The 17,469-nt window shown below is 34.0% G+C and overlaps 1 protein-coding gene across 1 annotated transcript; it reads left to right on the top strand.

Annotated features, from left to right (window-relative positions):
- The first annotated feature begins 9,655 nt into the window (after positions 1 to 9,655).
- Positions 9,656 to 11,469, top strand: LOC128245688 (uncharacterized). The gene is made up of 3 exons (XM_052963915.1): positions 9,656 to 9,781; positions 10,135 to 10,342; positions 10,854 to 11,469. The coding sequence occupies exons 1-3, from the start codon at positions 9,702 to 9,704 to the stop codon at positions 11,070 to 11,072; spliced, it is 507 nt and encodes a 168-aa protein (XP_052819875.1). The 5' UTR covers positions 9,656 to 9,701; the 3' UTR covers positions 11,073 to 11,469.
- The last annotated feature ends 6,000 nt before the right edge of the window (positions 11,470 to 17,469 follow it).

Raw genomic sequence — 17,469 nt, 5'->3', positions numbered from 1 at the left:
TATCGAAAATAGTTCATACAAGTACCCATTGTTGATATAGCTGTAAACCTAGGTGTTCAAGTACAGTTATGCAAAATGGATAATGTACACCAATTAATAAAAGATGGTCGTTTAAGAAACATACAAACGAAAAGTAACCTGTAAATTAATGAAAATGTAACCGATTAGCTGTTTACAAAGATGATTCAATTACAGAACCATATTGTTGATTATCAGTGTTCTTCACCTGCATTATTATTATTAGACCAGATTTGTTGAGCGCCCTTTTCCTAACAAAAATACGTTCAAGGGCGCTTTACAATTAAACATGTGACATATCGCAGATATGTGGAAATCACCAAAAGTGACATATTTTAACATATTAAACCAATTCAAGTGAAACTCGTATGTTGTAAAACAACACACACACATAAAGTGTCTTAAAATGCTATATGTAATAAAATAAGCATAAAAAAGTAAAATAAGAATAAGAAATCAACAACATGAAACCATATATATATATATATATATATATATATATATATATATATATATATATATATATATATATATATATATATATATATATATATAGTTACTGTAGTTCTGTATCGTAAAAATAAGTAGGGATAAAAACAGTCACAGTTGTTATCTATACGTTGTAGGAAGTTTTGAAAAGTTGTGTTTTGAGAGCTCTTTAGAATGAATTAAGTGATGATTCTTTTCTGACAGTGTCCGGGAGAGAATTCCATAGTTTTGCGGCAGCAACTTTGAAACTCCTATCACCGTAAGAGACCAGTCGACATTTTTGTGGCACAAGGGTGGTTGCTGCACTTGCTTATCTCAGGTTTCTAGTTGGCACGTAAACCTCTACTAAGTCGCTCATGTAAACCGGTGACTGACCATGCAAGGTCTTGTAAGTTTGAATGATAATTTTATATTTAATTCTATCTTGTATTTTAAGCCAGTGAAGGTCTTTAAGGATTGGTGTTATGTGTTCAAAACGGCTTGTTTTCGTAATGATACGTGCAGCTGTGTTTTGAACAATTTGCAGTTTGTTCGTTGTTGATTTCGGCACGCCATACAAGAGAGCATTGCAATAATCTAAACGTGATGTCACAAGCGAGTTTATGAGAGTCTTGGTGGCATCAGCGGTCAAATATGGCCGAATGTGACCAATCTGTCGTATCTGACCATAGCATGTTCGAGTCACCGAATTAACATGCTGGTCCATGTGCATGTTCGAATCAAGCGTAACACCAAGGTTTCGAACAGTTTTTGATGGTTTTATGCTCGTATCGCCAATTTCCAGTTCTAGATTTTCAACAAGTTTGGAGTGTTTTTGACTTGAAAAAAGAATTAATTCAGTTTTGTCTGCATTCAATTTTAACTTGTTTGAATTCATCCATGATATGATTTCTTTTAGGCATTGTTCAACTCGCGTGATTATGACTACCTTTGATGCTTGGTCTGTTGGTTTAAACGAAAGATAGGGTTGGGAGTCATCTGCATAAAAATGGTGGTTTAGACGATGGTTTTTACAGATAGACCCGACCGGCTTAGTGTACATCGTGTAGAATTTTGGGCCCAGTACCGATCCTTGAGGAACACTGAATTTCATAAGGACCGGTTCAGAGAGTTTGCCGTCGATGCATACCGTTTGGTAGCGGTCTGTTAGGTATGATGCGACCCATTGACGAGGTTTATCTGCAAATCCAAAGTCAGATTCGAGTCTTTGAAGAAGGGTGTTATGGTCAATGGTGTCAAATGCAGCCGACAGGTCCAGCATCACGAGTACTGTAACATCACCTGTGGCTAATGATTCAAGAATGTCGTTTTGAACTTTTACCAATGCCGTTTCAGTTGAATGAAATTTCCTGTATGCTGACTGGTTTGTTTCATGTAATTGATTGTTTGTCAAATGTTCCTCAATTCCTCTGTAACAATTATTTGTAAACAAAATAGAATAGTTGAATTGTTATTTCTGTTCATAAGTGTATTAAATTTGAGTGAGCATGTACATAAGGATAAACTCCTAAGTCGTTTGAATAACCACATCTAATAACAAAAAATGAAATTCATCTTCAATGTCACTGTCCAGGTACGTGTACATTGTATTTTTCCGATTTTTTATGATTTTGAAAAAATCTTTAGGAAACAACATTAAGTATTTGATAGGTAGGTTTTGAAAACACAAGTGGTTCGGACCTCTTCTTCAATTGCACCTTTTGTGAATGTGCAAAAGCATTGAATGAATTCATTGAAAACATGTGTACGTTAAGATTACAAATTGGATGTATTTGTATGAATTGATGTATTATCTATACATACAATATTTTACAGCAAAATTGTTGGTTTCATTATTTTCAAAAACAACCACCCATTATTCTTTTTTCCATGAATGGATAATAGGCCCTCTGAAGTTTGACAAGAGACAGGCAACGGCCCGCAGCTGGTTTGCTGAGCCTGCTAAAGACAACGGCAATGGAATATCAAATAGATGGAACTATTTTATCCTTCTGTTGACTCATTCAATATGGATACGCAACTTTGCGATTTGTTCCGTCTCCTTAATTTCAGATTTTTTTATTTATTTTTTTGCAACTTAAAAATGGTAATATATTTAGGGTAACTTGTTTTTCACTTAATATTTTCTTTGTTGTAATACTAAGATACTGTAATTTCTACAAAGGTGAAATAAATGTCATAATCCCGTTTGGTGCAAAATCAATGAGACATTTAAATGTACAGCAACTTTTATAGTTCGAATAGACCTGTGAATTTAGTAAAAGTGAAGATGGTTGTTGCGTTTTTAATTTAGTGCAGTCAATGATTACTCTTGTTTTAGGATATTGATCTTTAAAACAGTCGGCATAGTTTCTTGTATTATCTTATATTCAAAATAAAAGGTTTGACCATGTGACAATTTTTTCTGCCATTGAGCAGCTGAACCGTACTGTTAAACGTTGCTCTCACAAACCAATACTTAACCAACAGAGAAATAAGAGCAAGTCATCAATCAGGAGCATACTTTTATTTCTACCAAAAATACTTGCTATTTCAGATCCATCATAGTTATTACTCAACATGTTGCTCGCAGAAGGCTCGATATATTTTATTAAAAATAATTAACTGTATGTTACAAAACCTGTGTAGAATTTAATCAAGCTGTCATCGTTACTAAACCTGGATACAAGAAATCGTTCAGAATTTATTTAATTTGTTTTATCGATACAATCTTCTTTTTTTTATTGTTCTTTCAAATCTCCAACTCCTCTTCGTAGGCGACATGCAATGGAAGACATGTTAGCTTTTCACTGGTAGAGGGTTGTTCTTCAATTACGTCATTGAGCTGATGTTTTGTCTGCAAGACGAAAAGTCATGTTTATTAATATATTTTTTTAACTTAAAACTTTCATTTTAATGTTGTCTTTACGAAAACTATTATATATATTTTTAGAATAAATTGGTGAAATTCTTACTGTTTTGATGGTGTCTCGTGTGGTGCTAGTATCTTTTTCATAAGCTCTCTCCTTTCGGGCGTCTACTTCTGACAGTCAAATATACTGGAAACAGCATCTGGCTTTTAAACGTCTTCTGTTTAGAGTCAAACCTGTATTAATATCTTTGGTGAAGTGTATTGAGCAAACCGCTGTTGTATTAGAACTCCACAATACACCATAGATATAAACATAAACGGTCCTGTATTCGATCCTTTTTCAATTAAACACACTAAAACCATTTTAGAAATAAAACGCTTTAATAGCAAAGCCAAAAGTAATATTAATAAGTTGAAAGAACATCATACATGTTAATGTTAATTTGATGAAATATACGATACTATGTGTAATAAACATTTCCTGAACATAGACCCTTCGTCCCTTTTGATTTTGGCATTCCATTTCTAACGTTTTTCCTCTACAACTGGCACTTTATGAAAGTTCATGTTAAGGTCATATCTTCCATAAGAGTAACAAAAAAGCATTTGATATTTTATTGCCTTTTCCTTAATTCCGATCACTGCTATCACCTGTAACTGCCATTGCTAGTATGGCTGGAATCTTTGTTTACATCTGACCCATCTTAGCCTCTTTCTAATAATGGAATGCAAATCATGCATATAATTTGAGATTACTTTACATCTGCATGAATGCGATTTAAGCTGTCCAACTCGATTACAAAAAAACCCACCTAAAAATGGTTTGAATGTGAAGCAATGGAACCTACATAAGATCACAAGAGTGTTGATGTTTATATTGTGTCCCAAGTTAAGAGTATCTTTTGCATACAGTGTCTATGACATTTCGCTGCCAGGATATTCTATCATTTACATAATGTGGTCATGTACTCCGAACAAATGGAAGAGCAGAGCCCAAAGACTTTCCAGTATTTTATTGCCTAAATTAATACTTTATTGCCATTTTGTTGCTCAGATGCATTTAACCTGTGAAACGTACAAGTCTACATTATATTGCAATATCCCGTAGTTTCCGTTGATATGGCTGGACAACTGCTGTTGAACGTGGTTGATTCGACTTTCTTATTGGCTATTTTAGTTTGTGTTACGTTACCAATAATTACAGCTGTGCTTGGTTGCGAGGGGATTTGGCAGCAATGAAGACTGGAGAGAGATAGCACAGACCTTGCGTGAACAGAACCGCCGATTAGGGAGACAGAACCTGCGACTACAAAAGGTTATATATCACTGTCACCTCATTTTTATGACTAGAAATGATAATGTATTTCCAATTAAAATGTTCAGTCACATTTTTATACTGATGCGCATTGCGTGTGTTTGTCTTTTTCTCGTTCTCCTCTTTGCATATAAAGGTGAAATATGTTTTTATCGAAAAAGGTTTCGGATCTATTTTCACATCTACGAATGTGTTGTTTGTTTGTTTTTTCATCAAAGGAGTAGAAATGCATGCATGACATACACGATGGCGTTGCTGTTTTCATAGGAACTAGGCATTTGTTGAACACTATTGAAATCATTTTAAAACCGTAGCTGAATACGTATCATTAAGACTAAAGAATACAATGACATGTTATAATGATATATGTTGACGTATGGTCCTTGTCTAACAGACGGTTGTTGTTTATTTGCAATCTAAGCATACCCGCTGTATGACAATATTTCACGAATTTTTAACATACTTACTCGTATCATAGAGATATGACGCTTACGTGGTAAAATGATATGAACAATTCTGAATACAAGAAAACATGGTTAACCACTGCTTTCAGTTCATAATTGCCCTATCGGAAATAATAAATGCGTGAGGGCTCAAGCCCGAGGAAATTTCTTTTTGAACAATTATCAACCCAAAGGAATGGTCAACTATATCTTGTCCAGTATAATACATATGTTTGGACATAAGTCAATGATGTTAAGCGTTTACGAAAAATTATATGGTGGAATAATGTCAGATTAGCTAAGCATGAAGCCCAAACGTAAATCATGAGCCATGACAAATTGGTATTTAATGAGCTATTAAAGATAACTAGTAATGGAAAATTGAAATAGGAAAGTCATTTTTACGTGTTTTCGGAATAAGTCGGCAAAAGATCCATTCTTCAATCATTCCATGTTTATATCGTATTCGACGTTCATTTCATGTATACCAACACAGCTTTAAGGTCGATTAAGCCTAATAGCAGTTGCATAAAAATCAAGTCTGGAATAAACCTGCCAGTGGCCATTTCGCTAGAAAAATTTACAGTTTTCAGCAAAAATACTCAAAAACAAGCTTTTCAACAAAACACATCTTGTTTTTGACCTTCCTTGAATGTAAATTTTCGGCCTGCGACTCCCGGTAGTCCTCGATATTAAAACACGGAAGGAATATTTCATTAACGGTAAAACTGTTTACTGCTGCTATTTTCACTGCTGCAGTGAAATTGTCGGTTTAAAAATTTCGGTGCTTTTATAAATTTTGATTCCAGTACATGGATTATTATTAAGCATTAAAGGGTGTGTTTTAATATTTCCAAAATATACCTATTTATTTGAAAATCAATCACTTACTGAACTAAAAACATAACTTTATTTCTTATAACAAAGCCAGGAACAGATCTCGCGGTTCCTTCAGATTGGCGTCCGATTAATCCTTTAAATATAGATTATACAACAAAGTCCATAGCGAAAAGAATAAAGAACATATTCAATAAAATAATATCGACAAATTAAACCGGATTGATGAAGGGAAGATATATGGGGGCGGGGGGGGGGGGGGGGGGGAGGGGGGGGGGGTGGAAATATAAGACTAATTAAAGAAAATGTTGAATAATAGAATAACTCAAGTTATAATATTTATCGGGGCTACTTATACTTGTCGATTCTGAGAAAGCGTTTTACAGCATTTAATCACCAATAATAAGTAAATGTCTAAGATATTTCAATTTAAGAAACGAGCTTATAAATTCGATAAAATTGTTCCATTAAGACATATGAAGATTCATTCGAGGTAATGGCCAGTATAACTACTGAACGAGGTGTAAAACAGGTTGTCCTTTGTCTTCATTCCATGTTTTAATATATATCGAAACGCTTTTAAATCATATTAAATTTTGAACTGAAATCGAAAGGTATCAGGGTACGAAACGCTCAAATAAAACCCAAATATTATTTGTATATGATGCAACCTTTTACACCAAAATATTTATAAGGTCCTTTAAAAGAGAACTCATTTATTTCAAGATTTTTATCATATGGATAAAAAAAAAATACTTATAATCAATAGTATTTCTAGAAGGTAGCTGAAATGGAAATAAAAAGTGAAAGATGTCGTTTCGTCGTGCTATTTGAGTATGCAAAAACACTTGAAATCATCGTCCAAATCACAGTGTTCCTTTCACAGTTTTGCCAAATCCACTGGATCAACTGAGATGAAATAACAAAATATAGTTATGCTTGAATATGGGATTACAAACCTCATATGTTTTTGGTTTTTAAAAAGAATAGTTAAACCACTCCCTGGAGAATTGAGGACAGGTCATCCGAATATAACAATATTTATACAAGCAATTCAATTAAGCATGATAAAAAGTTGTATGGGTAAAAGAAATCATTGAAATGGATTTTCTTAAAATATATACTAGATAAGAAAGGTGAAATGTTCAATTTTAATGTTAAGTGAATACAAATTATATAAAACAAGTAAGTGGCCAAAAAACCTTTTTTAAAAATTCTTACATCTTGGAACATAAACAAAACCACACACACATAAGCAAGGTCATATTCCGGAACATATCCGAATGAAATTTTAGGAATGAAACATTATTTTTAAGCAATGGCACGACAAGGAATACTCTATTTCGAACATATGTTTTACTTAAGAAATAAGAGATTATATATTCATTTGATAACATTCAATTATTTGACCATTGAGAATACAATCGTAACTACAAGAAACATAATTTATTTTTAAAACAAAATAAAGACAGTCTGTCTCTCAAATATCTTCAGGTGTTTTTTCCACTTATCGTTTTATCGAACGATTACAGATCAATTAGTACAATGTTTTCCCTGATTTGTTGTATCAAGTGTATATATTTTAATAGAACATAGTTTTGTATTTTGTTGCGGTAGCGAAATTGGTTCAAAACTGTTCGAGAAATCATGAAATATAGCTGTAGGTTTTTAAAACTAAATTATTATGCACATTATCCAACTAACATACATTTTGAAGCGATAATATGTTTGCGTTTAAAGCGTACTGAATATATTGTTGAACTAATCTGTTACAGGTATTCACTGGTTTAGAGCACATGTGTGCTGCTCTCGGCAAGGGAAGTGAGGATGGAAAGGTTTGTGAATATTAGGTTCATTATTTCTACAATATTATGTATATTGTGTTCTATATGAATGCTTTTGTTTACATTTCTGAAATAATCGGTAACTTAACGTTTAATTAATGCGGTTAAATATTTGCAATGATACTTGATTTCCTTCATTTACCATAGTGACTATCATTTATTTTTTATACAGCATGAACACTATTCATGCTATACGCTAGCGTGAATATGGTGCAATTTATACTTTCATCATTTTCGGTAAGATTCAATACGCATTTTTATCAAAAGAACTACATCGTTGATTTGGTATCACCTTAATGCAATTCCTTTTCTACCAGAGAGCAAACAACTGGTCCGATGAGGCCCACTCCTTGGAACGGGTAAACCTGGAAGTTCAGTCAGTTAGTTCTACAGGGCTGCGTGAAAGCCTGGACTACGTGAACGTTTCGTCACCTACACAGCGCCACAAGGGCATGCCGTTTATTTCATATTCTTCTACAAGTCTGCCCTAATGTGGCAAACAGGTGATGAAATACAAACAGTTGTATACAATTAGTTTACCATTTGGTATAGGAAATGCATATCTGGTCCCTGTATTATGATACTTTAAAAAAGTTCTTCAACTTAACACAATCTTGCGTGACGTTCTTCGACAATTGTTTCGGCAGGTAAATAAGTAAAACAAAAACACTCATCTATATTGATATTTGTATATTTCAGTTACTATTATAAACCTTCTCTTAATGTGAGTGAGCACGAATCGTTGTCATCTGAGCCTCTTGTCACAAACGTTAATTTTGCTGTAAAATGCTACAATAAGAGGACATATCATAACAAATGGTGTTTATGATACAAATAAGTTATTCTACAATCAGCCAATCGAAACTAGTTATGTAATATAAATATTATGAAATTTTGGAATTCAGTTTTCTGCGCCTGAGTCTGAAACTTTTATGAATGAACTCATATAATATCGAGAGTTTTGTCCAAATACTGTCAGCTTTGCCTTCAGTCGGCAATCTTGAAGTATTGAAAACATTTTGTTGGTATATTCGATGACGTCAGACTGTTTCAATCGATTGCGTTTCAGTTTTAATCGATTTTAAAATCTTTTAAAATATGGATAAATATATTTAAATTATTTAACTTATCAAGAAAAGAAAATGTTTCTTTAATAGTTACTTTCGATTGTTTTAGCTGGTAACATGAGTCGTGGGACGAAGAAACACGAGTATATATCAACCGTTAAGTTAGACAAAAACAATCTGGACAATATTTCGTTTGGATCCATTTTCCTGGATACCTTAAATGAAAGTATTGACACCGGAATAGTCATGAGTGCAGTGTCCGTCGATACCACGAGTGATACGCCTGAGATACGGACTAATTATCTCCGGTTTAATTCTACTGAAATGGCCTTACCAAATGAAAATACTACAGTTATTGGAATTTTAAACCAAGATGCCAGAGATTCCGGACAATTTTTGCGGGGTGCTTATATTGAGTTCTACGGCATTGACACACTAGAGACTCCACCTTCTGTTATTATAGCCAGTTCTTTTAACAAAGAAGAAAATAAAATCCATCTAACTTCCACTCGTCATGAAACGGATAAATCTACTAAAATAACTATAACATTAGATAAATCCCTGGTGCAAAACGGCGGTATTCTTACAATTGCGCACCCGTACAATGTAAAAAATGCCACGTTGGTTGACAGATTGATGTACATCAAAAAAGTGAAGGTAACATTTAAGAACCAAGCTAACAACACTCAACCGGCATTTTACAAGTATCAAAAAAATATTTACATTAACGAAACAAAACAAAGTTTAAGATGTTTGGCCATGGGAAGCCAAGCTCCGTCGGTGTCCATGGTGAAACTGCTAAAGAACGGGAGGGAAAAACTTGTAAGAACAGAAAATATGTTGTACGATTCTATGATGACTTTGAAAAGTCTTACCTTTGACACTTCAAAGACCTATAAAGGAACCTACGTTTGCAGGTAATACGTCAATTTCCTATTTAGATAAAGCAGTGTCATGTTAATTCATGACAATAAGATATTGCGCGAGAGGATTTAAGTTTGCTATTACTTTTTAGTATTTTTTTTTTTTTATAAAATTTGATATGATACTCATACCGTAGTTTAAATACCGAATGAACTCATATCAAATTTTATTATTTTTCGATGTTAACACGTATCTGCTCTAAGTCAAAAAATTGTTCTATAATAAACACTGATTAAACATGCTTTAGATACAAATATTCGCATTTGATTCGCTCTAGCTAGGAATTACTCAAATGCAAATTTCTCTTGCCTATATTCTATCACAGTGATGTACATTGAATCTCCAGAGCTAATCTTGGAGAAACAACATCGGAGCAAACTTTCAACGTGATGCCATTCGAGCCTGCAGAATTTGACCTTAGCAAGACCGGGGTTGTGAAGAACACGACGGACAATGTTGTTCTGTCCTGTAAAGGTCGTGGTAGACCGAGGCCGAAAGTTATACTGCAGGTGTACAGCGAGAATGGACAAGAAATGACATCGCCAGAGTTTCAGGTTTAAATGAATTATGGCTTGGTATTGGTGTCTTCATAAAACCGGGATAATTCCAGTAATAAGCTTATGCAATATGTGGCTTCTCAAACCATTTTAAAGTTGGTTTCGAATAAGTTGGAGAAGTATTTTGGAGATTTAATATTACAATTTTCCTTGTTAATTGGCTTTAATTTGGTTTTAAGTGTTATTTTCATTTCTACCATCATTTTAAGAGACCTATAAAGAATAATACAGTTATAAGTACTGTATAAAACAAGAACTGCGCAGATGACAAAAAAAACAACAACACTACATACGCTATTGTTTATTAGCCGAAAGAGATTCACATGAAAACATAATTGAATATACGATTAATATCAATCTCAAGCATATAAGGGTAAGCGTTAAACACAGGGAAACTCACCGACTTTTGGGACAATCAGCAATTAAACCCGTAACCTTACTCGAATGTAATATTGCTATTCTGCAATTATTTAAACATGCAAATAATCGTACACTGTTGGTTTTTTAGATAGAGGAGCAAATCAAAGGACACACTTCTCGTAAAACTGTGACATTGCCGTCGGAGGAGGTCAAAACCGTGCATACTGTGCTATGTACTCTGCTGCAAAAAGAAGGATCACACGCATACGAATCAAAACCCAAGTACAAGATTGAGATATTTCCTGGATTGATAATGGAGGAAGACTTTGACCGGTTTCCCAACACCACTTCTCTCTTTTATCACTAAAATGGCGCTCTTAATGTCGTGGTTGATTTAGACCTGGCACGCCCCTGTCAACGGAGATCACCATAACGACATAGTGTTGTTTTGTACAATGGCAACTACAGTAGTATTTATCGAAACATGTTTAGATTGAAAGAGTGTTTTCTTTTGAGAGATATATGCTTGTATTTATAGTTATATAACTTGTAAAGTATTTATTGGACAACTGCAAGAAAGAAGGTTTTGTTTAATCTGTGTCAAAGTCAACGGTTCTGTTGACGTAGCAAAAAGGAGTTATAATAAGTTAGTTGGTGCATAAACGTTCGGAGAAGATAGATTACGTTGCACGACGTGTACATAAAATTGTAAATGTTGTGATTCGCAACTACTTTATTATCACTATTATGTTAGCGATAGTTTCTTTGGGAAATGCCAGCAGTTTTAGTTATGTTACCACTATTATATACTCATTTCACTCATTTTTATGGTCATTACATGTCATCTTATATGTACGTTGTGTATTGACAATATTCTTATTGAATATACTTATAAAACGTTGACTTGACTTTGCTTTATCTTAATTCTAGAAAGCAGGTATTCGCCAAACACACCAAATACAACCTAGCTATGACACAATATTTTATGTTATATATATATATATATATATATATATATATATATATATATATATATATATATATATATATATATATATATATATATATAAAAATGCCGATACCAACTAGCAAGTTTTCAAACAATTGTATTTCACGAACAACAAAGAGAAAAACAAAGGGTAGAAACAAAACTACGCCGTTGTCATGCAAGTCGTTTTAATATTAAACTCGAAGGTCAATAAAAGGGCATAATTGTGATATGATTCTGGTCGTTGTATATTTAAGGAATGAATTGCGGGGTTGATGTCATTATCGGGGTATAAACGCAATTGGGCTGGTCAAAGTGTGTGGAGTCCGAAGGACTCCACGTGTACTTTGAACAGCCCAATTGCGTTCATATCCCCGATAATGACATCAACCCCGCAATTCATTACTTATATTTACACTAATAGTTCCTTATTTCATTCAAGAATTGTTAAAAAAATATTTCATTTCATTTAAGAAAACCATTCATTAATCCTTTCTTACCCATTCTGTAAATAGAACAACCCAACTGTAACCGGAAACATTTTTTTTCAAATGACGTCACAATAACGCGGGAAAAAATCAACCACTTGAAATCACTTTTTAAACGTAAAATGTATACACTTAAGGCAACAATACATTTAGAATATAATAAATTAACACTTTCTAAAATGTTGATTTATATTTTACGGGACCTGCTGACACAATACAAACAATAACAAGATCAATAGTTTTCATGTATATTGTTATGCGATAAATTGCGATCCGATCATCGATTGATGAACGCAATTGCCGAAAGGCAGTTCATTTAAGGAATGGAAGTTAGGGTGTAAATATATGATTTTATGATCCTCGATGATACATAGAGGCTTAAGAATACGATAAAGTGATGATTTTTTGTGCCTAATTAAGATCTATTTGAAAGTTAAATTAGACACAAAATCTATTAAAATGATAAAACTTTTAAATTGTGGTTCTATAATATTAAATCATGTATTAGATAAAGGAAAAGTGTTTAAACAAATTGGGGCAAATTCCAAAAAGGAAAAAACAACAGAAACTTGGAAAGTAGGCAAACAATTCTTTCATAATTCCATCAAACAAGGCAATTTAAAACCTCCAAATTCGGATTGTTTGGAGCAAGGGTGTAAGCATACAGCTAAAATATGCATCAAATAATCCGTTTGCTGTACCCACAATTTTAACTTCAGTGTCACTTGAGCGTTTCATTAAATGCTGTGTAACAGTTAAAAACCAGTTAAGACGTAGTATCGCAAAATGTTTTGGTCCTTCCGAAGCACTCAATAATATCTTAATGAACATTGAAAATGGAATACCTTTTAACTCGAAGCTTCTGGGCGTTGAAAGTGTGGCACGTACAACGACTGTTCGAATGTTTCTGTTTTTTCCCTTCACTTCTCTTTTTGAAATTTCATTCAACGCACGTATAATAAAACAACACTGTTACAGCAGTACATGACGAGCACTAAATCATTATAATTATGCCAAACTATTAAGAAAATCTATTCAAACATCTGTTTGAAAAATGCTTTTTTATGCTATAACCTAGAGTTGCATTACATATTCTATATCTAAGTACGATATTTTCTATCTTTGTTTTAATATTTATGCGAAAAGCTACAGAACTAAGCTCAGTATCAAAAAGTTTAAACATAAACCCGGTTTAATGGCACTGGGTAAACGCTAAAGACATAGAACATAAAATCACAAACAAGAAACATGGAAGAACAGCACAAAACTCCACAAACAGCACAGTGCATACATATTATATATATAAAAAAACTAGGTATGTTTATCAAGAATTGTAAGGTACCGCCTTTGTCTTGTTTACCCCGTATTTTGAAAAGGCATTTGAAACGGTCTGCAAAACAAAGTTGACTGATGAACAATCTATGAAAACATGTTCATATGTCTCACATGTGTTGCGAAAATTGAAGTTTGGGAAGTCGACCATACCCAATTTATGCTTATAACATTACAAGGAAAATGTTGTTCGAAACGTTATACTTGAAAAGTATTATTCTGTTGTCTGGAACCTCATATACGTATATTATTATAAAATGAAATCCAAGCTGTACGTTTATCAAAGGTATGTTTCCAAAAGCGATGAACGTGAGGTTCAATAACCTTGCCTTTAATCAAATACGAAGATATGTCCTTGTCTGTCAACAGTATAATTGGTTTATAATTAATTGTGATATTTTTATTTATTGACACTCTTTGTTTTTTATAACTGGCTAGTGCTTATTCGTAAACAATAGTTGAGGAAAGCACGTTTTAAAATATCTATTTCTGAAATCCAGTTTTGCCTTTTGCGTAATGGGTTAAAAAGTTCTCTCGATTTTACCGTCTTTATTTAAAAAAAAAATCGTTTACATGATGTATGTAAGAGTTATTCCATTTAAATAAATCAGTGATCTGTTGTCAAACTGAATTTATTGCGCCAATGTCCGACGGTTTCAACTACACCGCAAATGCTGTTGAAACGCTTGATATACGTGTGCTCCCTATAAATAGATCAAGGTATACGCTTTACAATTAAACATCAGATTTTATCGAGCCATGTTGATGCTTGGTGACTCCAACAAGGTGTTTGTATCGTATAAAATGTTATTGACTTACTGATTACTCATATGTATATGACTGACAGTACAGTACATTAGTCCATACTCGCAAAGATGACATGAGGGAGAGACTTTCTCTTCTTTTGGCTGTGTGACCATAAGCCGACCTCAAGTGTGCACCTGTATATTATTTATATTTATATGAAAAACTACAGAAACAAGCTCAGTAGCCAAACGTTTACACCATACACTAATCTACATCACATTTATTACGTCTGCATCTGATAAGTTATCAACCCGCCGAAGGAAAATACTTGTTTTTAAGAAACAATTTACGACTCCCGTAAATTAAATTATTCAGTCTTAATCTTAAAAACATATTTCAATGTAAGTTTTGATTTATTCGTTTTCATATTGACATAATGAAAAAACAACAACTTTTATTAAATCATGTACATGGTGTCGACTGTAAATGGTTGGGGCACATAAAGATTTACACCGTGTGTTCTGATGATCGCGCTTCATAAAGGTAAAATATCAGAATGAGCATTTAAAAGTGGAAATAAAAATCTTGCACTTTTTGTGCATGTCTGTCATTAAAATAGCCCGAAGTCAAAGGCATAGTGTTTGATATAGTTTCATTGTTGTGGCCGGGTCTGGAACAGCTTTCCATTATAATTACTGTTTATTAGTCCTATTATTGAATTTACCGCGGCAATGGTTAGTGGTGTTCGTTAACAGAGTATGAACTAAATATGTCCGAGAAGTTTGCAGATGGTCATCTCTGGTATGTTTCTATTTCCGTCCATAATTAGCGATATAGCGAAGACGAGGACATTCGGCACTTGACTAATGTCGCACATTTGAAAAGGTTTTAAAGGTTACGTCACATGCATGCGTGTCATTGACAGATGTACCTTAGCGCATTAAAGCCATAACTGAGCAATATCATCTACTCGACAATGGTTAAGGAGCTAAGCCATTGACCACCGATCCGTGGTCACTGCGGAAATGAATAAAGCTCGTCGAAAAGATCGTTCACATTGAAAAATGTGTTGAGAAAATCTGCCTTTGCAAGTACTTTTCACTTTCCGAAAGGCTTTGATTGACGACAATTTAGAAGCAGCAACAAAAGCAGCAATACTAACATCAGCACCAGAAGCAGCAGCACTAACATCAGCACCAGAAGCAGCAGCACTAACAGCAGCACAAGGATACTGTAGCAGTCTTTGTTTAAAACTTAAGAGTAACAATGGTTTCAAACAATGCCAAGTCGAACGATGTTATAGAGCAACCGTTCCATTCTGAACATGTCAACTCAAGCGGCTTCTGGTAGGATGAAGAAAACGATTATACTGTGTTCATATGAAAATAAGATATGTTGCATATCCACGGTGAGTACCAAAGAAAATAAACAGTCGATAATGAGTCAAATATATATATACTGAAGTTTTCAAGCTAAACCAAAAATGAGGCGAATACTATTTATAAATCCTGAGAGAGCAAGCGCATGCAGAAGCATAGTTCTCTATCTCGATTTATGCATGTTACATTGTCTTAGTTTCCAAACTCCTTTATCACAGCTGTGGTATTTGCGTATTAATTTTTAACAAGTTATCTAGTTCCACCCCTAGTAGTTTGACCTGTTCATCACATTATATAGTGTTGCCAGAAATAAATTATAAAAGAATCGTCCATGGCCACTCGTGTAAGATTATAAGTATCTTCCATGGCTGAGAGTGTAAGATAGGTTCATCAAGACCCGAGCGCAGGGTGTTTTGCGGAAACGAGGTTTACCGAATTTCCGCAAAACACCCTGCGCGAGGGTCGGGAGGAACCTATCTTAGACGAGCGGCTATGGTAGATGCTTTTTCTCCCACCTGAGTTTAACAAAATTGTGTTAAAATGTATTTTTTGCTGGAACTCTTTTGTGCGTAGTGAAAATAAATGCGTATGGATATTTGATAATTCGTGGTTGTTATGGATATGCTCGCAGTGATTCAGGTTATGTTACTAGTCAAATCGGTCTTTAAATAGTTCGGAGGAGAGTGGAGCATTATTTCTTGAAATATTCGTGAACACTTTTTTATGGTGACATTTGAAGCGAGAAATAGTTAATTATAATTCTCAATATTGCCACAAGACAAGGTTTCTATGATGCTCCAGACGACTGTCTTCAACAAGGGAGGTAATACAATGTGGCGACAATTAAAAAGGAGCTCCATACGGGCATTTTATCTTCGCCCGTGGGCAAGATAAGATTTTCTAGCATGGTTAAATTATTGGATCTACTTATCTGAGGTGGGAGAAATATCCATACCAATCCTAGCGTTATGTGCTTAGCAGAAACGAGATTTACCGAGTTTATACATAACACCTTACACGAGGGTTGGGATACACCTAGCTTACATGAACGTTTGTGGTAAATTCTTTTTCTCCCACATTAATCAGTAAGACAAAATAAAGTAAAATGACCTTTTTCGTCTCAATAAACTCTTGATACACCAAACCGTTTAATCAGATGACTTTGGATCTGTTATGCAACTGGTAATATATAAAGGAACAGGCAAATTAGCTCTATCTTCTCTCAATTAGGAATTGGATTCTCTTTTGGCTTTATCTTTCTTTAAGAACTTCAGATTTAAGTCACTGAAAATTCTAAAAGTTTAAAGTATTTTATCGCCAGTGTCGTTAATCATGCTCTGCTTCCTCTGGATTTGTCATAGGCTTTGTTTCTGCCATTGTAAGTTACGACTGTTTTAAGCATATGCATCGATTAGACTTGTTCACTTGATACCGCACATATGCTGTGTGCAATTATATTCTAGCATACATCAATAGGTACAATGATGATCATGTTATACGTGTACTAGAGTATGCTATTTTTCAAGATTATTTTTCGATTGAATAGATGGATAAATCAACTTGACAACACAATCCAACTGGATGCCAGCATGACAGCGCTTATCAATCGATCCCATCTAGATGACGGCTATTGATTTGATTACGCAAGTGCAACCTCTCCATTACAATAATATCATAAAACGCAAATGAACGTAAACATCGGAGAGGTGAAAATTAACTGTGTTTATCAAGCAAACGCTATAATAACAGGATATATATATATGGCCCAAATCTGAACACAAGAACAACTATTACGCTCAATTTCGTCGGGCAAACAGTTCCTAGGCGGTG

This window comes from Mya arenaria, chromosome 9 (genome assembly GCF_026914265.1).
Source record: "Mya arenaria isolate MELC-2E11 chromosome 9, ASM2691426v1".
Classification (NCBI taxonomy): Eukaryota; Metazoa; Mollusca; class Bivalvia; order Myida; family Myidae; genus Mya; species Mya arenaria.
The sequence above is the reverse complement of the archived record's forward strand: the minus strand, read 5'-3'. Positions and strand labels throughout refer to the sequence as shown.

Bases quoted from the DNA above. Each gene is read 5' to 3' on its own strand.
- LOC128245688 (XM_052963915.1), top strand. From the start codon at position 9,702: ATGTTGTACGATTCTATGATGACTTTGAAAAGTCTTACCTTTGACACT. The intron at 9,782-10,134 runs GTAATACGTCAA...TTGAATCTCCAG, and splicing joins AAAGGAACCTACGTTTGCAG to AGCTAATCTTGGAGAAACAA. The intron at 10,343-10,853 runs GTTTAAATGAAT...TTGGTTTTTTAG, and splicing joins TGACATCGCCAGAGTTTCAG to ATAGAGGAGCAAATCAAAGG.